Genomic DNA, 25,655 nt, shown 5'->3' with positions numbered 1-25,655 from the left:
CTCTCAGTAATAATAATAATAATAATAATAATAATAATAATAATAATGTCGTGTGACGAGGGCCTCCCGTCCGGTAGACCGCTCGCCTGGTGCAAGTCTTTCGATTTGACGCCACTTTGGCGACTTGCACATCGATGGGGATGAAATGATGATGATTAGGACAACACAACACCCAGACCCTGAGTGGTGAAAATCTCTGACCCAGCCGGGAATCGATCTGGGCCCTTAGGATTGACAGTCTGTCGCACTGACCACTCAGTAGTTCAAATGGTTCAAATGGCTCTGTGCACTATGGGACTTAACATCTATGGCCATCAGTCCCCTAGAACTTAGAACTACTTAAACCTAACTAACCTAAGGACATCACACAACACCCATTCATCACGAGGCAGAGAAAATCCCTGACCACACCGGGAATCGAACCCGGGAACCCGGGTGTGGGAAGCGAGAACGCTTCCGCACGACCACAAGCTGTGGACCCACTCAGTAGTAAGTACACATGTGTATAAAACAGTCAGTCAGTTCCGTGCCTTGAGAGTGTTCACAGTGTACAGACCTTCTATTAACACATATTCCTAAGAATTTTAATTGTTTCTTCGATTCAGTCATTACTGTAATGTTCATGATAATAAAACGCATATCATAATTTGGTAAACTGTGTAACTTAACAGGCACCATAAAATTAAGTCTATAATTGAGGACCGTTTTAACAAAAATCAATAAATGCAAGATACAGAATGTTACAGGAGAGGTACTTTTTAATTGTCCTCAATATCATGGATTTAATAAATTTCGAAACTGTCATACTGTTCTTATGTAGATAGTGGTTCATGAAAGAATAATTTAAGTTCATCACTAATCTCCTTTATTCAGAAAAAAGATAGAAATTACAAATTTTTACAAAACTCAAGATGTCCATGTTTTCATGTGTTTTTCTTCTTTAGAGCTACAAATACTTTTACATTTTTATTTGTATCTTTGCAAATGAGTGAGTGAATTTCAAATTTAGGAGCTGTTTTTATGCAGAAACTGATGCTCTATAACTTTCATGAGTTAAGTTACAGGCATTGGAATATGAATGTCACTCACTTTTTGCCCAAACTGGTAAAAATTGGTAGGTAATTCTACGCAAAATTTCATGCTCTATCATTAGGGTGTTTTGGAAATTTTCTACAGGATGTACTGTTTTAGCATTATAAGTGAAAAACTGAAAAAAGTACTAATACTTCATGGTTTTTTGGTCTGCAAAAGTTTAACACTAATCACAAATCATTGCAAACTCATTTAAGTTTTATGTGGGATGCCCAATGTTGATTAAAATTAGTTTCACATTGTGCATATTTATTGGCCAGCAAAAGTCCAATTTGCCTACAGTAACCATAGTATGGAATTATCTTGGTCAGCTTTTGTTTTATTAATATACATGTTGTCCCTAAAATGAAAAAGTTCATTGAGACACAAACAGCCTGTTTTGCTTGTTGTTTCCTTTGTTCTTTCAATATAGTTACAAATTGTATTCAGATATTCATTTGAGGGTATAGTCATGAAGTTCTCACTGTTTTGATATTTATCTTGCACTTTTCAGTACCTGAATTGTTTCAGAATATTCTGAATCTTCTAATGTCCTAATAAGAGCATACTACAACAGCTACTAATCTTGTAGTAAAACAGTGTCTGAACAAGAAAGAGAATTAAATGGGACAGTATGCATTGTTGTCCAACAAACATTTGATAAGCAGATGTCACATGATTGCCTGACAATAAAAACATTTGAACACCAATGCTATTAAACTTAAATTTTAAATTTAATGCTCTAAAATTCAAGGGGTAGTTTTGTAGAATCTTGAAAAATGAAGATGTTCAGTTTTGTGAAAGTTGCTACATTCAGGCTGCTTGTAAAACAGAAAATATTAAGTTTTGTTATACTTTCTTTTAGCCATTGTGTGAGGCTCATATTAAAGTATCAGAATCTGTTAAGTAACACATTTTGAAAAAAAAATGGCGTTTGTTGAATTTTGTTAAAACAGTCCTGAATTTAAACTGCAGCTCTCATGTGTGGTTCTATAAAATCTGACTTTAAAATGCTGGTCACTGTATTTCACACTTATTTGCTTGAAGCGTTCTTTGAAATGCCTGTCCCCTTTTGGCACTAATAATTATCTCATTACTGTGCAACAAGTAATTTTGTATTCGATCAGCAAACAAATACAGCTGTTTGCTAAACCATTCCGTGTAATCTGCACTTCAGTACAGTTGAAAACCTGCATATTCATCGCTGTAACTGCAGTGCACATAAAAAGCTAAACTACATGGTTTATGCACAATTTTTGTACTAACCCCCAGTTTCAGTAAGAATTCAGTGTCTGCTTATGTGACAACTAGTAGCTTTAATCATGACTTAGATTTTATGAACTGATTTTCTGCTTGGAGCATGATACTTCTGACCAGTTTTAACTGTGAACAATCAACCAAATGTGCAGCCAGCATGTCTTTAGAATAAAAAGATCATAAACAGCATTCATATTTTTCAATTTGATGCTGATGAGCAGTAATAATATTACGTGCTAGTTTTGAAAGGTTTCTAATCTAGCAGAAATGGTAAATTTCTGTGTTTGCTGCAGGAAGCATTAAGGGAATGAGATGCTTCTCACATTTATCATGTTTCAAAAAATACACCAGAAGCACTGTAAACTTTTCTTCTTTGTTTTCCTCTTCTGTCCATCCTGTAACATCCACTTATGCTGAGAGTACTCAAGATTTAGTAACAGATATATTTACATTGTTTCTCTCAAATATTCCTACACGATTCAATTCATTAGGAAACGATATATTAGCAAAGTTAAATACATCAGAATAAGGAATATAATTAGATGCATTGTCCAGTTTTCTGTGCATTCCCCAATAAAATCGCTTATTTATATTAATGTTAGTGAAAAATTTCATGATTTCTTTTAATGCCCATCTGGAAACTTGAACCTGGAAAGTTTTCAGTTTTTCCAAAAGTTAGTCTTTGATGTTGGTTGAATACCATTCACTGATATCATCAGACAGTGATAGAGGCATGTTCTTGGTCTTCATTTACATTTCCCTATCTTCACCTGGCTTGAGCAGTAGGAATTAACAAATAAGTGAGATGTTCATATTAAGTGGTCAATTCTGCTCCCACACTCTGTTGTTAAAAGCTGGGAGGCATGCAGTAAGAAATGGTTTGGGATCCTTGAACCCATCATGGTTGCCTATTATGCCAGTACATATTTGATTTTTAAAAGCTGCATCCACACTAACCCATTCTAGACTGTCATAATTGATTTTCACGTCCTTTGTAGGTGGCTCACACATCATTTATAATTATATCAAGTACTACTTTACTTAGTATCAGTTTGATGCCGACAAGGAATGGTGGCAATGATAACAATGATAATGGCAGTGATGAGGTCCACACAGTTCAGCCTAACAAGGTAGTCTTCTCCTTGTGTGGATTCTCAACTGCCATGGCTGCTTGCAGATTTTCTGCTGCTCAGTCAGGCGGAGGAGTGTGCTAGACTGCAGATTCTCCACTGCCGTCCACAGATTCTTGACTGCTGCTTGCAAATTCTGTAGCAATGAATGAGAAAAATTATGTCTGACATTAATTCATAGATAAGAAACATATTGTAATGATATATTGTGTAAGCAGAAGATTACTTACCCCCCTCCCCCATGTGTCAAATTTCAACTCTTTTATCTCCCTCCATCTGGTGCATATATGAGTTATTGGAGTGTTAATAGTGAAATATATATTTGTCAGACTTACATATTTCAGTTACAAAGGAGCTCACCACAATGTTGATAGCTATGATGATGATGATGATGATGATGAAGGTGGCAGGTGTGGCAGAGCAGCATCAATGGCTAAGCTACAAGTCTTCATAGTTTGCCACAGTGCTGAGTCAGGAGGCAAAAGTGTGATTACTAAGTAAAAAATGTGATTACTATCCATTATTCAGTAAGTTTTCTATCTCTCTGTTGTTTTGACATTTGCAAGGAACATGATCTCCAAGACGCAAGCTATCCCAGAAACTCAGTTTCATGGATGTGTACGTTGAGTCTCATGCAATGGCAGGGGGAGCAGATGAACAGAACTTGCATCAGTTTTCACCAACAGAATACAGGAGCTGAATTGGTCAGTTAAAATGAATGTCTCACTTATCTGTTAATTCCTACTGCTCAAGTCAGGTGATGTTAGGAAAATGTATATGAAGACCAAGAACATGCCTCTATCTCTGTCTGGTGATATTAGTGAATAGTATTCAACTTCCAAGCCATATCTTATGAGCTGCAACACACTTACCAGCAATTGCTTGTCACCTCCATCTATAACATAAGTCACCTAGGCACTACTTGCTGCAGTGCCCAGGTGACTCTAATCTTATAGACTGCTTGCTGCAGTCTTTCAATATAATACTGCCTTGGCCTATATTTTTAATTATTCTGCAGAAGCAAATACAAATACGATACCCAGAAATAATAAAACATCACATAGATGGATTTGGTCTCTCTGATATTGACTCGCATGTGTGTATGCTACTTGTCTATGATTAATTGTGCCAAACTGATGCAAGCAGATGACAAACTCCAAGGATGAAGCTCTGATACGTTTTATAAACATTTTGAATTCAGGGAATAATTTTTTCATTACATTACTTTAAAATTTGTGCATAATCTCAGACGAATGGTGCAGGATGAAACAGAATTTTGCAGAGACTCCATTACTTGTTTTCAGATGGCAGGCACAGGTGTGAAGGGGTTACAATGTGCCTGGTGTACGATGTGCAAGGTGTGAACCTTCCTTGTGATGATCAAATTTGGTCAACCAGAACCTTGACAAAATGTTTTCCTGCAATCACACTCCCACGCAATGCAATATTAGGCCTCTGTCACATCCAGATGTCTCTAAAATCTGGATATTGCACAATTCATTCAGCGAGCCAAATGGAGACACCCTTCAAAATTCTGTCAGGTGCTGATATTGCTGTCTCACACAACTACAGAGAATCTCTATGTCCTTCACAGTGATCATTCAACATCTGACATGGTTCACACCCTTTATATCCAATGCAATCAGAAATTCATGCGTATGAAAATAAGTGTTTGTGTAAATAGGAATTGCATAGCATTCGTGTGATGAGACACCTCAAGGTAGCACTACAGGTATTATTAGCAATAAATGAAGATTACAATGTACTGGGTAGTAGTCCCATGACAATTGTAGTATTGTGCTGTTCGTTACTTGGTAAACATGTCATTTTTCAAGAGCAACAGCTTTTCATTGTTCAACAGTTCAACAGTACTTTACCGGTTGTTTGTATGCACGTGTTGTAGACACATTCTCTGGGAAATGTCCAGATAACACTGCGCCAAACAATTCAACAATACCAAGGTTAATTGTCCATGCCCAGGAATGCATGGGCAGTTTCAGACATGAAGAGGAACATGAAGCCAGCCATTTTAATGATGTTAAACTACCTGAGGTGAAGAATATGATGCTGCATTGGCTTCCAAAAAGTTCGGAGGGATTATCAGGCCAATCTCAGATTTCTTATGACAATGCTCACAAAGCGTTTGAAATATAAAATTTGAGGTATATCATGTTCATAGTATGCAGGAATTGACACCAGAGAAAGAAAAGCATGTAGCTTACTATACATGGTCTCAGTCATACGTTGACATCTATGGAATTGCTGAACTGGCCCAGGTTTTCTTTACTGATGAGGATGATTTAACCTTATTGGATATATGAATACTCAGAATCCAATGATTGGGTCAACTGGAAATTTACTTACCTTTCATGAAAAACACTTTCACTCTCAGAAAATTGGAGTGTGGTTTGCTGCATCACATTGTTGAATTCTGAGCCTATTTTATTTGAAAATACAGTGAACTGTGTTGTGTACCACTGCATCATTACACAGTTTATTTTGCTTCTTGAAGCAGATGTGCATGACTTTTCAATAACCTCATATCTTACCAGGCCTGGTAATAACACCTATGCACTCTGGTGGTCTTTCTAACTGTCACATAAAATTATAGCTCTGTCATTTACATACGTGCCGATGGTGCATACAGATATGAAGTTACGTTTACATCAGACCATGTCATGTGGGTGATTCACTTTTTTTTGTCAAGCATTGTATTTTTATGGATTTCTGTCATTTGGTATTTTGAGTTGTATGCCCTAAAGAAAAATGCTGGCAAATCCTTTTGCTGCTTTATGAACTGAATAATGTTTTAATTAATTAACCTCCAGATTGATAGAAATAATGCAGAGGAGCATATAGACTATCTTTTTGGGAATTGTAGGCATTAGGGAATAGGTGCCTATCTGCCTACTAATCTGCTAGTGGTGGTAGATGTAAGGAAAAGTGAAAAAGTAGCCAAACCTATCTTGTATGTTTCATGTTGTTATAGTGCTAATATAGATATATATTGTAATTTTAAAATGCGTTTGTTTTGTAGCCTCTGGGACCTCTGCAGTGCTGAACACTCACATATATGTCAAGTATGTGTACCACTTCTACTTCATTGTGTTACACTACCTTCTGGAGCTGATGTTTTCTGGCCAATAGTTCAAAGGGAATTCCAAAGTACTGACTGGAGAGTGAGATTTGTGGCAGGTATGTTGAATTCCCTTTTTAAAATATGTGAGTTACCCTGATAACTACAACTATTCTACATATGTGAGTCTTCTAAAAAGAATAATGTGTATTGTATAACATTATGACAATTCCAAATATACCATGTGTCAGAGTCTTTAACTTATTATTCCTAAAAGCATTCAATTCAACTCAGAAAATCGTATTGTTTTATCTTTCAAGCTCAAAATATGTGTTCTTAATTTGCTTTATGGTAGTGAATCTTTGACACCACTTATGGTACAGATGGCTTCTGGTTTTACATGCCACTTATGGCTTACCTCAATTCTGAAACCTCAGCACTGTAAAGTCTTCTTATCCACTTCTCAGTGAAGATCTTCTCCCATATGACTTGACACATCAATTCAGAGTAGTTATAACTTCCCACTTTAACATATAATACTCTTGAGCCTGGTAGCTACTAGGTGTTCTTTGGATATAGCTCCCAGGCAAAGAGTTATGTCCAGTCATTACTGCTGGTGTATGTATTTGGTTCTAACAGTTATTACAAGCTGCAGCATAGTTGTGTTTACATACATTGTATTACAGGGAGTATACAAATATCTTTTTTTTTCTATTTTCAGTCTATGATTATAAAATATAGCCTTCATACTATTAATTTTAGTCAATAATAATCATCCTCAGACCATATAAGGGTATTTTGCATGACTCTCTGTCTGTACCCCCACAGTGAAACCCTGGACACCCCAGTCTTTACTCAGTAGGTTAAAGTCACATTCAACTAGTATTACATGGGCTGAGTATTTAGACACTGCTGACTGTAGACTCTCTTTGAGTGACTCTAGAACTGTCAAAACTGAATTGAGAAGCTGTTAAAAACATACAAAAACTTGCATTTAACTTGGCTTCACCTACACATGTTATATGTGACCAGATAACTTCACTGTCACACTTAACTTTGACCTCAGTAGAGACAATATATTTGCCAATTGCAATGAACATTCCCCTTCTTATGGCCTCTAATCTGTCTTTTATTATACATTCTATGACTCGCTAAATATCTCAGACCTTTCCACTTCCCGGGTTCCTGGGTTCGATTCCCGGCGGGGTCAGAGATTTTCTCTGCCTTGTGATGACTGGGTGTTGTGTGATGTCCTTAGGTTAGTTAGCTTTAAGTAGTTCTAAGTTCTAGGAGACTGATGACCATAGATGTTAAGTCCCATAGTGCTCAGAGCCATTTTGAACCTTTCCTCTTGAGGTTTCAGCCAGCTTTTGGTTCCAAGAAAAATTTGAGCAGGGGAACATTCCTGGGGGGGGGGGGGGGGGCAGTAAATGGGGGACTGTATTATGAATACTTCAACAATTTACCGATAAAATTATGACAGTTGAAGTGTCTTTATTCTGAATGCCATTTGACCTCCCTTTCTGCATATTAACTGGTGAGTGTTCAACAGAGTACCTCAAACTACTGCATAGCCAAAAAACTCTCATGTGCACTCCACAAGTACTCTGCTACCTGAACAGCTGCCTCCTGTGTGTAGTGCACCCCTGATCTATCAAGGGGAGTCCTACAAATCCCCACTCAATGACACAGGTCTAGAAATCAGCAGCCAAGACCATTAAAGAGTTAATGAAGCCTTTGATTGAGACCCTCCACCCTGCTCCAAACCAAAGGATCCCAATTAACTCCAGGAACAATACTACAAATTGTGAGCTGTGCTTGCACCCTCCACATAAGGCTAGCAGTCATCACCATCACTGCCAGCTGCATGTATGAACTGAGGATATCCTCAGAACCCATGTGACATGCATCGTTGGTGCTGATGTGAGCCACAGCTTGCAGATAACTGCACCCTGCACCCTCAATAGCCACAGGCAAGGCCACATCCATGTCTCAGATGAGGCCCACTGACAGACGTACTGAGTGAACATTGGCTTTCTTTCTAGCCCTAAATGCTATCTGCCTAAGGAGCTTCACAACGTGCCTAATGTTGGCGCTCCCAATAACAAGTAAACCCCTCCCCCCCGTGTGCCTGCTTGTACCTTGCTGCACCAGCGGCCACCTATCTACTCACAGGGTGAATGGGTGAGGCTAGGCAGCCAGTCTCCACATTTTCCCTCCACCTCGAGCAATGCGAACACATTTCCCCACGCCACTCACCCTGCTCTGAGGGTGGATCCACAGTGTCAGGTTCACTAGAAGGTGCCTCAGAAGCAGAGCCCATGGACAAAACAGGCCACACCTGAGGTACCCTATGTCACAAGCCAGATTTTTCACCTCACCTACAACCTTAGGCAGGAGCCTGAAGATGACTGACTATAGCCAAAAGCATGTTCAGCTGTTCACAAACTGTGACCAACACCTCCTGCATCCGTACACAGCATGCATACATCCTAACCATCCTAGCAAGACCAACTGAAGAAGTAAACTACAGAAGCAGACAGAATCCTAGATACACAGTTTCCTGCCCTCCTGATGTCTCCAATGGATACTGATGCATTAAGAAGCTATGTACCTGGCTGTTCAGCAAGCAATTATTTTGCTACAGACTTAATGAATTCACCCTTACAAAAACGTGAGATTGAACATCTTAAACAGAATAACATGCACAAAATTTAATAAATGTACTGTGAGGAACACTAAGAAAAGGATAAACACTTAACTTGCCATCCTGTAGATGTATATCAGCCAAGAGCTGTGACTTCATTGACTGCCTTACTAAACGAACAGACAATTGCCTTCAAAATGAAATAAATGAGGAATTATTGCACTACGACTGAATGACTTTTACACTTACAAAAATGTGAGATTGCACCTCTTAAACAGAAAAACATGGACAAAATTTAATAAATAAAATATGCTATGAAGAAGAAACAGAAAAACATAAACACTTAACTTGCTACACTGTAAATGTATACCAGCTGAGAGCTGTGGCCTTGCTGACTGCCTTACTAAATGAATGAACGGATGCATTCTAAACAAAAAATACAAGCAACTACTGCACTACAGACTGACTGAATTTACACTTACAAAAGCACGATTTAATTTCTTAAAATGTAAAGAATGAGCATTTTAAGCTGACTGATGAACAATTCTACCACTGCCAACACATATTGCACATTAGAACCACAAAGATAAGATATGAGTAATTAGGGCTCATATGGAGGCATATAGATAGTTGTTTATCCCTTGATCTATTTGTGAGTGGAACAGGAAGGGAAATGACTAGTAGTTAACCTCCACCATGCTCTGTACAGTGGCTTGCAGAGTACCTATTTAGATGTAGATGAAGATAAAGCTAGAGGAGAAGACCAACACAATTGTGGACAACAATTTCAAGTACAGATAAGCAGTTTATTCACTGAAATAATTTTTTCATAATTTTTTTCATAAATATGAAAACTGAGACACAAAAGCATGAATGCAGACAGGGTGAATAACATTTAAATAAAATCCAAAATTAAGCTAAAGTTGCATCATCATAAAACATATTTGAGGTCAGCTAGGCTTCATTGAAGAATTTTCCAAATACAGTGCAACCAAAGCCCCTGTATAATAGGAAGCATGATGTGGATGGTGGGCTAAACAAAGCAGACTATGGCACAGTTCTGGTACAGATATCATGTAAGAGTCTCTTTTAAAATGTAAATAAGTGTGTGGCCAGACAGATACTCCTGCAAAAACATGATGCCACATCTTAACACACTATATATTAGAGCACAATGGGAACATAACAGTGCATCTCTACTCTAGAACATTTTAAGCATTCTAAGATCACAACAGTACTGACTTAGTTTTTTGCTTAGCAGTTCCATATGTTTCTCCCACCTTAAATGCTTCATCTTGCCATTCTCCTAAAAATTTATTATGAAGTGTTTAGTGTGTCTGCTGTTATGTTGGTTTATTGTTTGTTTGTCATATAGCTGAAGTTTTTACAAACTTTTCTTTCTTCACAATTAATCTGTTATCCATAAACTGTGTGTTTGCTTCTTCTGTGACTATTGTGACTTTCTCCTGTAGGTGAATTCGATTCATAGCTTTAACAAACAGACTTGTGTCATCAGCAAACAATATTGTATTTGCTGCTGATATGCTGCTTGGCATATCATTTATAAACAATAACAACAACAGTGGTCCCAGTATGGGCCCCCATGGCAACACATACTTGACTCTCTGGTATGCTGATGAGTAATCTCTGCCTGTATCTTGTAGCTCCATCCTTCAACACCTCTTAGAAAAATATGATTTGAACCAGTTGTATGCTACTCCAAAAATCCCTATATGGAATCTATTAATTTTGTCACTAGATAGTATAGGTTACATAGTTTTTGCAAAAAACAGGAATAGCAGTGGGTGTAATGTGTGAGAAGTCACAGAATATTTTTTTCATTTTCAGTTGAGAGAGTTACAGTTATAGCTCGCTTCATGGATTCAACACCTCTACGAAACATTCAGCCACTGCAGTCAGCTCTGGCAAATGCTTTCTGTTACCTTATTTCCAGTATGGATGACGCAAATGTGGAGGTAGCACAGAGAGCTACTCTATACCTTGGAACTCTTCATGATACTGCTATCAAGGTGAGCTATAGTTGTATCTGACAAGGTACAGTGTAACATTTTCAAAATATAGTGCTTCCATCACATCCATTTCTGACAGCTAGCATAGAACTGACAAAGTATCTTATCTTCAAGCTGTGTAGGTTAATTGCAATCTTTAGCTACTGTAATGAAAGTCTTATCAAGACCAGATGCATTTCGCTTTATTTTAAGCATATTCAAGTGGTCAGGTTTTTTGTTGTTTATTGCATTATTCTTTGTCCTCCATGTGTGTGTGTTGAGTTTTGCACACAGCACTTTCACTGCCCTTAACACATTTACACTTTTGTGTTGAGAAGTACCCCTGCTGTCTCCCCATTTTGTGAGGACAGTGATACTTCCCAACATGAAAGTATAAATGTATTTAGTGCAGTGAAAGGGCTGTGTGCAAAAACTCAACATATGCACATGGAAGATGAAGACAAATGCAAAAAACCTGACTATTTCAAGATGCTCTAAAATAAATCAAAACATGTCTGGTCTTAATAAGACTTTTATTACAATTGCTAAATATGGCAGTTAACCTACACAACTTGTATAGGTGCAAGTGTGGAAAAAAGGTCAAAAAACAAAGAAGACAACATTAGCTTATCTTCACTTCAGATAATCTGAAATCTGTCCCATAAATTATTGCCTGCTGTCAACATGATAGTTGAATTCAAATTATCTACCCATTACATAATATATAATCACTGAAAAGTCAAAGAAACTGACACACCTGCCTAATATTGTGTAGGATTCCTGTGAGTACATGGAAATGCCACAATACAATGTGCCATGGGCTTGACTAATGTCTGAAGTAGTGCTGGAGGGAATTGACACCATGAATCTTGCAGGACTGTCCATAAACCCATAAGAGTATGAGGGAGTGGAGATTTTTTCTGAACAGAAAGTTGCAAGGCAGCCCACATATGCTCAATAATGTTCATGTCTGGCGAGTTTGGTGGCCAGCAGAAGTGTTTAAACTCAGAAGAGTGTTCCTGGAGTCATCTGTAGCAATTCTGGACATATGGCATGTCACATTGCCCTGCTGGAATTGCCCAAGTCCATCGGAATGCACAATGGACATGAATGGATGCAGGTGATCAGACAGGATGCTTACGTGCCTGTCACCTATCAGAGTCATATCTAGACATATCAGGGATCCCATATCACTCCAACTGCACACACCCCACACCATTACAGTGTCTCCACCAGCTTGAACAGTCCCCTGCTGAAATGCAGGGTCCACGGATTCACGAGGTTGTCTCCATACCTGTACATGTCCATCTGCTCAATACAATTTGAAATGAGACTTTTCCAACCAGGCAACATGTTTCCAGTCATTAATGGTCCAATGTCAGTGTTGATGGGTCCAGGCAAGACATAAAGCTTCATGTCGTGCAGTCATCAAGGGTACACGAGTGGTTCTTCATCTCCAAAAGCCCAGATTGATAATGTTTCATTGAATGGTTCACACACTGACTCTTTTAGATGGCCCAGCATTGAAATCTGCAGCATTTGTGGAAGGGTTGCATTTCTGTCACATTGAACGATTCTCTTCAGTCATCGTTGCTCCCATTCTTGCAAGATCTTTTTCCAGCTGCAGCAATATCAAAGGTTTGATGTTTCATGGGAGTCCTGATATTCACAGTACACCTGTGAAATGATCCTATGGTGAAATCCCCACTTCATCGCTACCTTGGAGATGCTGTGTCCCATTGCTCATACACCCATACACCGACTATAACACCACTTTCAAACTCACTTAAATCTTGTTAACCTACCATTGTAGCATCAGTAACTGATCTAACAACTATGCCAGACACTTTTTGTCTTATATAGGTTTTGCTGACTACAGCACCCTATTCTGCCTGTTTACATACCTCAATATTTGAATAAGCATGCCCTTACCAGTTTCTTTGACACTTCAGTGTATTATTACCTACCATATCAGCAGACAACTTCTCTTCACATTAACATTCAACAGTTCCTGCAAACAGTGTAACAATCAAGAAAACTCCAGACATAAAATGAGATCTGGAATCAAAATGGTACTGTCATTACAATATAATACAATGATCTTTGATTGAAATGCCATTATTCGAATCAGTTAAGAGTTCCAGTGTGTTCAAGTTTAAATTGCCTGTTTACAGAATGTTACCCCTTTTCAGGGCATGTGTTTAACATCATGGGCAAAGTAAATAATTCTGTGAACATCTCAATGAAATGATACAGTGTTGCTTGCAATCTCCTAATTTTCTTATTTCACATTCTGAACGTCAGGTCTTAGTGCATATTTTCAAACAAATTATTTGAAAATGGATCCTAATACGTAAAGTGAATCATACATGTAATTCTACAAATAGAGAATTTCTAGCTGAATATGCAGTAAAAATGCACTCCTTCAATTTTCTGACAATTTTTTTAAAAAACTTAATTTGCACGTCCCTTACTCTATTACAATCCAAGTAAGTGTACCTTTCCTGTTTATTTATTTATTGGATACACTTTTCATGCTGTAATATGAATAACAAAGTACTTTGTTGACTCGTAAATTTAGCCAATATAAAAATGATGTTTTCTGTTGAAACATGAAGCAAACATTATTTACATTTTGAAAACAGTGATGTCATTAAAAGCCTTCTAGTTCTTATTGTTACAGTGATTGCCTACTGGATAACACACTAATTGTAGGTACAACAGGTGACAGGCTTCAGTTCATGGTATGTTACTATGAAAATGCAATCAGTCTACAACAAAGATTGCCTACAAAATACTTGACCCATCCTAGAATACTAGAGTATTATAATATTGTTCATGTGTGTGTGACCCATACCAAACATGACTAACAGGAGACATTGAAAACATACAATAAAGGACAGCACAAATGCTTATAGGTATGTCTGACCAATGGGACAGCATCAAGGAGATGTTGCAATAAATCAACTGGCATATCTTCAAGAAAGACACAGAATATTCTGTGAAAGTCTACTTACAGAGTTCCAAGAACTATCTGTAAGTGTTGAATCTAGGAGTGTTAAGATTATTTATTTCAGACTACAAAAGACTTATGGAACCTGGTTCACCAGGAATGGACACACCACATACAGCAAATACACTTTCAGTTTTATCAGTCTACAGATTGAACTGCACTTGCATAACAAAGATAAAATGTATTACATTATACAGATATGAAAAAACACTTTGTATTTTTATTTTCAGTGTTAACAGAGAATGTACTACAACCCTTTATATACCATTCCCCAAATCACAAAGAGACATTTAGACCAATTACAGCATTCACAGAGTTGTGTAAGCAATCATCCTTGCCACACTTCTTACACAAATGTGTGACTGGAATGAGAAGAGATCCTAATAGTTGATATAATGAGAAATACACTCTGCCATGTACTTCACCTTGGTTTGGAGAGTATAGATGTAGAACTAGATTTAGAAATGAAAGTAGCTGGATGATGTATTTACAACATACATTTTCATAATTAAAATAAAATATTACATATATTAGTGTTTTCCCATCTAAGAAGAGCATAAGTAATGATCAACATTTATTGTAAAGTATATGAATGCAGGTACCCATACTGATAGTTTAATTATATGGTTGGAATGAGTCAAGTATTCACAGCTATGGCAAGTGGCACATTTTATCTATTTTCCTTTACAACTTTAAAGATAGAGATACTAACTGAAAATTGTCTGTGGAAGAACATTACATTTGGTAATTTTTTCTTATAATTTTTTAGAAAATGTTTTTCATGTAGTTAGCTTCTTATGAAGAAAAGTGCTCTCTTAATAAATTTATTGTGTTAAAAATTGGACAGTTGCCTTAAATGTATTCAAATCAAAGCTCATTATCAAATTATAGCAAGAAATATTTCAATATATACACAAATTTTAGATCAATAGCACTTTCAGTGTAAAACAATTGGCTTCGGCTGTCATGTATCAATATGTCATCTATTTTATAAATGGTATCAATGTCATTTAAATGTGTATCACATACATGTCCTTGATGTAAATCCCCACAGATTTGAAAAGAATGCTACTGAGAATCATTATTATTCAGCATATTTTGATGTTTGTTATTTAATATTGATATACCAGGTTATGAACTCTTCTGATATGAGATTATAACAATTATAGGATTCAATAAGTGTACATTTGAGGACTTCCCCTTGAAAATGAAATATTTTTCTTTGTGAAACAATATTATTTTACCAAAACTAAAACTGCTATTGAAAATATGAATATTTCATAGTACTGTCACAATGAAGGGAATTCTAGTAAACCTCTTGACACAAAGCTCTGTAAATAAAGCAGGAACACATAAATCAACTAATGTATGTATAAAATTCTACTATGACTGTACATGCACCCATATACAGAAACAACTTCTATTGTAGAACAAAAAAATTCTATTTTTTCTGACTATGTTGTTTATTAGATATCTGAAATATATCTGAAGAGGCTAGTGGTGTAATAAAACAGAACTGATTAAACATTCAAACTACCCACCATGTAACAATTTTGAAGAAATATTTGACCAAGTTTATAACTCATCATCTTCGGATAATGAGTTGAAGTCCTTTAGTAAGTGATCTTTTATAAATTCTGGACTTCACCCCTCCCTTGCCATGGGAACATCAGATGATCGATTTACGGATCTCAATAGCAGTGTGTTCCATCTGGTGGAGTTAGATATAGTATTGAAGATTTTTGGACATTAAGCCCTTGTGGTGCACATCTATTTCATTATTGTTAAATAGGTAGATGAAACTTGGGGCTATAGTGCAATGTTTTAAAATTTGCATGCATCAATGCAACCTGGTGCTGGGCAAACTAAAAGTGGCCCACAAAAAAGACAAAGAGAGACCATCTTCGTTATTCGTGCAGGTCCCTTTTACTTTACACAACACTGAGTTGCCCTGCTGTCATGCTGCTGCAGGCAAATTTTAAAATATGGTTCTGTAACCACAATTTTATGTATCAGCAATTTTCTTTAAATGAGTAGAGCACATCTTCATTACCTATTGCTTGGAATAGTATTGACAATATTCACTGAATAGTAAATTTTGACTAGGGGCGATGGGTATGCCTATGATCTTTTAATGTTGTAGCACCTGATGATGCAGTTTTAGACTTTGAAACTGGTTGTGTTTTAATAAATAACAATTTTACCAGCTAGTAGTGGAATTCTTCCTAACACCATGACTGTCATCCAGGTTGGAGTCAGAGTCTTTTGAGCTAGAGGTGTCATTCCTACTCCTCTTCTTTGCTGGTGGAACTTTTATCTTCTTCACTTTTTGCCTGTTCAATTCCTTGTGTTTCTGTTGGGCCTATTGCTTTATCAGTTTGAATTTTAATTTTTTCCCTAGAACTTCAGATTCTAGCAACACTTGTAGCAGCACCTTGTTTTGTGATTTTCTTTTCCACCTCCACAATCGGAGAGATTTTATTTAGGTCTTTTGTTGGTGATTGAGCTACCTCTGCACCCACTAGCTCCCCTGAATGTCTTGAAAACTGTTTCAAAGAACACTTCTAGGTTCTCCTCTGGTGGCAGGAGATGCTTGTTTCAGTGTTGGCTGTGCTGATTCTGTGGTGAACTGTTTCAAGAAACACTTCTAGGTTCTCCTCTGGTGGCAGGAGATGCTTGTTTCAGTGTTGGCTGTGCTGATTCTGTGGTGATGAGGTGGACATGCTCTGGAAAAGCTGACATACCAAAAGGTATGATCCCAGTTGTCCTAAATCCAGATAAGGTGTTCACTACAGTTGCTGCTTTTGCCCAAGCAGATCCCAACAGTTTGCTGAATTACAGCCTAGTTATTTGTCTGTCAGGGTTATTGTAGATGAAACTGTTAGAAGCAGAGTAGTAAAATGTCTTCAATGATTTGAAGGAACAGTGGACAAGAGGCTGCAGGAAGTGGGTTATATGACCTTGTCAGACTTGACAATATAATGTCGTTGGCCTCTGCACACTGTGTACACTGACTATGTTGGTATGCCAGGGATCAAGCACCCACATCCATAATCTTGTGGGTGTGTCACACCCACAAAATTTTTAGTTTGGAGCAATTACAACACTGAGCTGGAAGTTAAAATTTTTAACATCTGAAACATATCAATTTGTTTCGGATGCCTTTGTGCAAAGGCAAACAAGCAATACACTACCCTGCTCTTTGCCTGTCTCTGGCCAAGTCAGAGGCACTCCCCAGAATAACAATCACACCATACTGTGAATGGGATCCCGTCTTTTCTGCTTGCTTTCATGTTCCCTTACAAATAACACACTACTGTATGCCCACTCCACTAATCAGCAATTGTTTTGAAATATCTGCTTAGCAATACTGAGCAATAACCCAAGATATAAGGAAGCCGATTGTTGCAGACTACCTCAATAGTTTTTTTTTCCTCCCAACATAAATGCTGTGAGGTTTAAGATTTCAGAGAAATTGTTTTCATGTAATCTGGATTGCTATCATTTTGTTTGTTGAGACAATGGCTTTGAAGGTTGAGGGAGCTTATATTGTAGACTGAAGGGGTATTACCGCAATCATAGCTAGTACAAAGAAGAGGGTCCCCTGACAGTATGTGTGGAGCAAAAACTCTTAGCTGGGCAAAAATTTTCACAGTTTTCAAACATTGCGTGATTACTGGATGCATGTGGAAAGCTGAAACACAATACTGAGTATTGCTTCTATACATACTTTTGAATTCAAACAGTTTTCTAGTCACTATGGATATGAAAGAACGTTGTATACATGGAAGAACCCTGGAGATACTAAAAGGTATCAGATAGATTAAATAATGATAAGACAGAGATTTAGGAACCAGGTTTTAAATTGTAAGACATTTCCAGGGGCAGATGTGGACTCTGACCACAATCTATTGGTCATGAACTGTAGATTAAAACTGAATAAACTGCAAAAAGGTGGGAATTTAAGGAGATGGGACCTGTATAAACTGAATAAACCAGAGGTTGTACAGAGTTTCAGGGAGAGTATAAGGGAACAATTGACAGGAATGGGGGAAAGAAATACAGTAGAAGAAGAATGGGTAGCTTTGAGGGATGAAATAGTGAAGGCAGCAGAGGATCAAATAGGTAAAAAGATGAGGGCTAGTAGAAACCCTTAGGTAACAGAAGAAATATTGAATTTAATTGATGAAAGGAGAAAATATAAAAATGCAGTAAATGAAGCAGGCAAAAAGGAATACAAACGTCTCAAGAATGGTATCGACAGGCAGTGCAAAATGGCTAAGCAGGGATGGCTAGAGGACAAATGTAAGGATGTAGAGGCTTATCTCACTAGGGGTAAGATAGATACTGCCTACAGGGAAATTAAAGAGACCTTTGGAGAAAGGAGAACCACTTACATGAATATCAAGAGCTTTGGTGGAAACCCAGCTCTAAGCAAAGAAGGGAAAGCAGAAAGGTGGGAGGAGTATATAGAGGGTCTATACAGGGGCGATGTACTTGAGGACAATGTTATGGAAATGGAATAGGATGTAGATGAAGATGAAATGGGAGATACGATACTGCGTGAAGAGTTTGACAGAGCACTGAAAGACCTGAGTCGAAACAAGGCCCCCATAGTAGACAACATTCCATTAGAACTACTGACAGCCTTGGGAGAGCCAGTCCTGACAAAACTCTACCATCTGGTGAGCATGAGACAGGCGAAATACCCTCAGACTTCAAGAAGAATATAATAATTCCAATCCCAAAGAAAGCAGGTGTTGACAGATGTGAAAATTACCGAACTATCAGTTTAATAAGTCACAGCTGCAAAATACTAACATGAATTCTTTACAGATGAATGGAAAACCTGATAGAAGCTGACCTCGGGGAAGATCAGTTTGGATTCTGTAGAAATGTTGGAACACGTGAGGCAATACTGACCCTACGACTTATCTTAGAAGAAAGATTAAGGAAAGGCAAACCTAAGTTTCTAGCATTTGTAGACTTAGAGAAAGCTTTTGACAATGTTGATTGGAATACTCTCTTTCAAATTCTGAAGGTGGCAGGGGTAAAATACAGGGAGCGAAAGGCTATTTACAATTTGTACGGAATCCAGTTAGCAGTTATAAGAGTCGAGGGGTATGAAAGGGAAGCAGTGGTTGGGAAGGGAGTGGGGCAGGGTTGTAGCCTATCCCCGATGTTATTCAATCTGTATATTGAGCAAGCAATAAAGGAAACAAAAGAAAAATTCGGAGTAGGTATTAAAATCCACGGAGAAGAAATAAAAACTTTGAGGTTTTGCTGATGACATTGTAATTCTGTCAGAGACAGCAAAAGACTTGGAAGAGCAGTTGAACGGAATGGACAGTGTCTTGAAAGGAGGGTGTAAGATGAACATGAACAAAAGCAAAATGAGGATAATGGAATGTAGTCGAATTAAGTCAGGTGATGCTGAGGGAATTAGATTAGGAAATGAGAGACTTAAAGTAGTAAAGGAGTTTTGCTGTTTGGGGAGCAAAATAACTGATGATGGTCAAAGTAGAGGTGATATAAAATGTAGACTGGCAATGGCAAGGAAAGCATTTCTGAAGAAGAAAAATTTGTTAACATCGAGTATAGATTTAAATGTCAGGAAGTCATTTCTGAAAGTATTTGTATGGAGTGTAGCCATGTATGGAACTGAAACGTGGATGATAAATAGTTTAGACAAGAAGACAATAGAAGCTTTTGAAATGTGGTGCTACAGAAGAATGCTGAAGATTAGATGGGTAGATGACATAACTGATGAGGAGGTATTGAATAGAATTGGGGAGGAGAGGAGCTTGTGGCACAACTTGACTAGAAGAAGAGATCGGTTGGTAGGACATGTTCTGAGACATCAAGGGATCACCAATTTAGTATTGGAGGGCAGTGTGGAGGGTAAAAATCGTAGAGGGAGACCAAGAGATGAATACACTAAGCAGATTCAGAAGGATGTAGACTGCAGTAGGTACTGGGAGATGAAGAAGCTTGCACAGGATAGAGTAGCATGGACACCTGCATCAAACCAGTCTCAGGACTGAAGACCACAACAACAACATGGGTATGTTCATCATTTGTTTGTCATCATCATCACAGATGGATATTACTAACACCGACAATCTGAAAAAATAAGGAACCTGAGAATGTGTCTTCTGCCAGTTCCTGTACTAAATCAGCAACAAGTGTCAAGAAACTGTCAGGCAGGTCATACCATGAAGGATGGAAAAACACATTTCCTTGGTTTTATTTTGACAAAGAACTGAACAAAGTGTTCAGCAGAGTGTGTAAAAGCACTTTTGATTCCAGTGTAGTGCTTCTGTCAGCTACTGCTACTTCTGCAGGAAGGGATTCATGTAATGCATTTGTTCAACATGGATTTTCCCAGTGGCAAAAGGCAATTGAATGTTTCAGAGTTCATGAAAAATGTACACTTTACCATTTGCATGTGACTGCTCTGGCAACTATGAAACAAAGTACTAATGTGTCATTCCTAATCTCAACACATAAATTAGATGGAATGAAAAATGCAGGCAAGGTGATTATTAAGATAATAAGGTCCCTCCAGTTTTTAAGTCAGCAGGGAATAGCAATTTCTATTTCTACCTGCTTTAATGAAAGATATGTCAGTTAATGATACATTATACATTTTATGTTAGGGGGTCAGGATTTTTATTATTGCAGGAGGTGGGCCTGTATCATGTAAATTAAGCCTTTTGGTCTGTGGGTGTGTCTAAGTACATTTGAACCTGAGTTTGATCTCATTTTTGTTGCTTTTAAGTCAGCTGTGTTACCAACTGAGCTAGGGAAGTCTCTACATATGCTTATAGTACCGGTATATTTTACTTTATCACAGCACAGATTTTTATGACACTCTCAGTGTTCATAAAAGATTATAAATAAAAGGTAAGCAATTTAAAATATATCGAGTGTCCCCAGAAAATATATATTACATTTTGCCATTGATGTGCACCAACAGAAATTTTGGAAGGTTGATGCCCTTGCTGCACACTTGAACATGTGCACAATTGTGCAGTGGCAGCCATGCCCATTCAAAATAAGGGGCACCTCCAGCTGTTCTCCTTGGAAGAAAATGATCTCTGAGACAAGCATAAAATATGTCAGAAGTCACGTAGGCAGACTTCTCATTTATCACAACTTGTGATCCAGGTGTCATTCCGTCAGTAAATTCTTGTTTTTTATTCTTCCATTTAAAAATGCAGTAGGGAGGAATGTAAATCTCTTCAGCACTGAAACATGCAGCAGCTGAAATTGTTTTACCTTTTTCAGAACTAGTAATAGTGCTCACATTTTTTGAGCCTCTCTTTTCAGTCCAAGTTTATTATTCAGATGTAAATCACAAAAATGTGCCTTGGTTTCCAGATTAAATCATTGTACTGGCTGATTCTCTCCAACATGGTGAAATAGTTTTCTATTGTTTCCTTATTCATCCTTGCAGATCTGTTTAGTGACACTCCTTCAGGTTTTCTAACTAATAACTTGAGGTTCCATGCCAATAGACTATCAGTCATAACCTACTTTATGGTGTTCCTTATGAAAATTATTGAAAATTTTGAGGTTTTCAGATAATCTTAAAGCCATCACTCAGACTGTCTCTCTATTAGGAGAAAAACTGCTAGACTGCAATTTTGTTATGTGCTGCTCCATTTTTCACAGCATCTTCCCCAAGAACAGGTGGTGTCCCAAGATGAACTTTTGACACGTTGCCGAATTTTAATCTTCTTTTTAATTTGGTTGGTGGTACCTGGCATTGTCTGGCAGCTATATTGGCACAAATTGTATGGTTCTTCACAGCACTGTAGGCCTTCTGCAGAGTTTATTCACTTGAACATCCTCTTATGGGACTTGCCTTTCTTTCGTAATGTGTCAGCATTTTTCTGCACAAATAAGAATGCAATATATTTAGCAAGAACCTGTGCTGACATTTAGGTAATTTCAGTGGAAGTTCAGGAGGATGACTGTACATTATAATACTAGTATGTACCAAACTGTAATAATTAACTGTCTAATGTCAAAAATAAAAGATTATGTAATATAATTAAAAATAAAATCAAAATTTAAAATAAAAGACTAATTATCGATAGAAACTGTCAAAATAATAAACAACATTAAAGGACTAAATTTAGTTATGTCCTCTGTAGTTTTTATTTTTGAAATTATAACAGTTAAAGATTGTGCTCAAAACCTCAATTTTGCTTAAAAGCACTGAACAGATTGTTCATTCTAGCAGTCCATCTCTACTGAGTTCCCAAGAGAGATGGATCAGGCACTCTTGGCGTCCCTATTATTAGCAGACACTTCTAACCTCACATCTAGGGTTCTAAGATATGTGACTGAATGAATACTGGATGCTAGTGAGGCTAAACAGGATGATGGTATGGAAAACATTTATTGGAGGTGGAGAGGAACTTTCATGTACCTGAATTCAAATTTACATAGTTTATCAATGGAAAAATTGCGAAAAAACATAAGACACACTCACCTCATCCACTATATTGCTACAAGACTGCCAGCGGTGCATTCAAGCAGGGTAATTAGAAACTAACAAGCTGGTCCATCTCACCCAGTACTCCATCTCTCCCAGAATTATCCTCCGTAACTATCCTACATAACAAATGGCCATCACCAGCAACAGAAACTTGATAAATGTCCCCTGGACTAGATTATCCAAGATCAAAAACAATTTTCACGCATTGGAAAGGTGTTTTTGAGCAAAACACCACAAAGTATAAAGGTACTACCAGACAATAAATTCAAAATTGCGATAGAATCCTGGCTATAAATAAAAGCCTTCTACCATGTTGAGGAATTCATATGCAATAGTATAAGATTTATTTATTTAATTATAATGCAAACTCAGTGCTGTACAGTATAAGCTATGTAATTTTCAAGTGTAAACTGACATTTATAGAAGTTAAATCTATAACATTAAATACTGCTATCTGTGAAGACATAACTTATGCTTCATAATGTCTCATCCAACAGCAGTGTTGTGTTCATACTAATAAAAGGTTTGTATTTGATTTGAAAACCAAACATGAGCTCCTCATTGATCTTTCTTATGCCACTGGAAACATGTTTGTGTAGCTGAAGCATGAACTTCTTACATATTCTGTTGTTGTTGTGGTCTTTACTCCAAAGACTGGCTTGATGCAGCTCTCCATGCTACTCTATCCTGTGCAAGCCTCTTCATCTTGAAATAACTGCTTCAACTTACACCTTTTGAACTTGTTTAATGTATCCACCTCTTAGTCTCTCTCTACAGCTTTTACCCCCCGCCCCCCGCTTTCCTGCAGTACTAAATTGGTGGACCCTTGACACCTCAGAATGTGTCCTGTCAACTGATCCCTCCTTTTAGTCAAATTGTGCAACAAATATTTTATCTCCCCAATTTGGTTCAGTACCTACTCATTAGTTACATGATCTACCCATATAACCTTCAACATTCTTCTGTAGCACCACAGTTCAAAAGCTTGTATTACATTCTTGTATGAACAGTTTATTGTTAATGTTCCACTTCCAGACAAGGCTACACTCCCAACAAATACTTTCCAGATGAGGCTTCCTAATACTGGAATCTACATTTGATGCTAACAAATTTCTCTTCTTTAGAAATGCTTATCTTTCCATTGCCAATCTTCTTGCTACATCCTCTTTACTTCAACCATCATCAGTTATTTTTCTGCCCAAATAGCAAAACACGTTTACTGCTTTTAGAGCCTTTAATGTTTATCTTTTGTCCTTCTTTCAACACATTTGTCCATTCCATTCAACTGCTCTTCCAGTTCTTTGCTGCCTCTGATAGAATTACAATGTCAATGGCAAACCTTAAAGTTTTTATTTCTTCTCTTTGAACTTTAATTCCCTACCCAAATTTTTTCTTTGGTTTCCTTCACTGCTTGCTCAGTGTACAGACTGAATAACATCAGGAATAAGGCTACAACCCTGTCTCACTCCCTTCTCAACCAGTGCTTCCACTCATGCCCAATAACACTTATAACTGCTGTCTAGTTTCTGTACAAGTTGTTATTCACCCGTTTCTCCCTGTGTATACCCCTGCTGCCTTCAGCATTTTGAAGAGTGTATTAGAGTCACCATTGTCACAACCTTACTCTAAGTCTACAAATGCTACAAATGTAGGTTTTGCCTCTCCTAAACCTACCTTCTAAGATAAATTATAGGGTCAGTTCTTCTGTAGAGGATTCATGTTGGTATTTTACAACCATGACTTATTCACACTTGTCAGTACCTGCTCCCTCTGGAATTTGATTTATTATGCTCATTCCTGAAGTCTGATGGTATTCTGCCCATCTCATAAATCTTGCACACTGGGTGGAATAGTTTTGTCATAGCTGGCTCTCCTAAAACTATCAGTAGTTCCAATGGAATGTTGTCTACTCCAGGGGCCTTCATTTGACTTAGATCTTTCAGTGTTCTGTCAAATTCTATTCAATGTCTCATCTTCATCTATGTCGTCTTCCCTTTTTAGAATATTGGCTTAAAGTCCATTTCTGTTGTACAGTCCCCATATGTACTCCTTTCACTTCTTTGCATAAAACTGGTTTTCCATATGAGGTCTTAATGTTCATACAGCTGCTTCTCTGACCTCCAGGGGCCTCTTTAATTTTCCCACAGACAGTAAAATAGACAGTATCTATCTTTCCCTAGCAAATATGCCTCTATATCATTACATTTGTCCTCTATCCATTTCTATGTAGCCATTTTAAACTTCCTATCAATCTCAGTTTTTAGATATTTGTATCCCCTTTTGCCTGCTTCATTTGCTGCATGTTTATACACACACACACACACACACACACACACACACACACACACACACACACACACACAAAAAAAAAAAAGTTTTGCATTACCTCAGTTCCGAGAGTTATGGAACCTGTACAGAAAACTGGAATAGAGATCAACATAAACATCATTTCTGCCCTTTTTATTGCTCATAAAAACCACGCATTGCATGTTGTACCACCATACAGCAAGACCTTCAGAGGTGGTGGTCCAGATTGCTGTACATACCAGTACCTTGAACAGGCATTGATGCATGCCTGTATTCATCATGGCATACTATCCACAAGTTCATCAAGGCACTGTTGGTCCAGATTGTCCCACTCCACAATGGCAATTTGTGGTAGATCCCTCAGAGTGGTTGGTGGGTTACGTCATCCATAAACAGCCCTTTTCAATCCATCTCAGGCATGTTTGATAGGGTTTACATCTAGAGAACGTACTGATGACTCTAGTTGAGTGATGTCATTTTCCTGAAGGAAGTCATTCACAACATGTGCATGATGGAGGCGCAAATTGTCGTCCATGAAGACAAATGCCTCGCCAATATGCTGCTGATATGGTTGCACTATCAGTCGGAGGATGGCATTAATGTACCGTACAGCCATTATGGCAACTTCCATGACCA

The 25,655-nt window shown here is 37.6% G+C and overlaps 1 protein-coding gene across 1 annotated transcript in view; it reads left to right on the top strand.

The window, feature by feature from the left end:
- LOC124723145 (protein unc-79 homolog) overlaps positions 1-25,655 on the top strand; it is an 868,025-nt gene that overhangs the window by 344,051 nt on the left and 498,319 nt on the right. Inside the window, exons 20-21 of the mRNA XM_047248336.1 lie at positions 6,496-6,653; positions 11,030-11,211. Coding sequence (XP_047104292.1) covers positions 6,496-6,653; positions 11,030-11,211 — 340 coding nt within the window. The remainder of the gene's footprint in view (positions 1-6,495; positions 6,654-11,029; positions 11,212-25,655) is intronic.

The sequence above is a fragment of the Schistocerca piceifrons genome, chromosome X (assembly GCF_021461385.2).
Source record: "Schistocerca piceifrons isolate TAMUIC-IGC-003096 chromosome X, iqSchPice1.1, whole genome shotgun sequence".
NCBI classification, from domain to species: domain Eukaryota; kingdom Metazoa; phylum Arthropoda; class Insecta; order Orthoptera; family Acrididae; genus Schistocerca; species Schistocerca piceifrons.
Note: the sequence above shows the minus strand (reverse complement) of the source record. Positions and strands in the feature narration are given on the sequence as shown.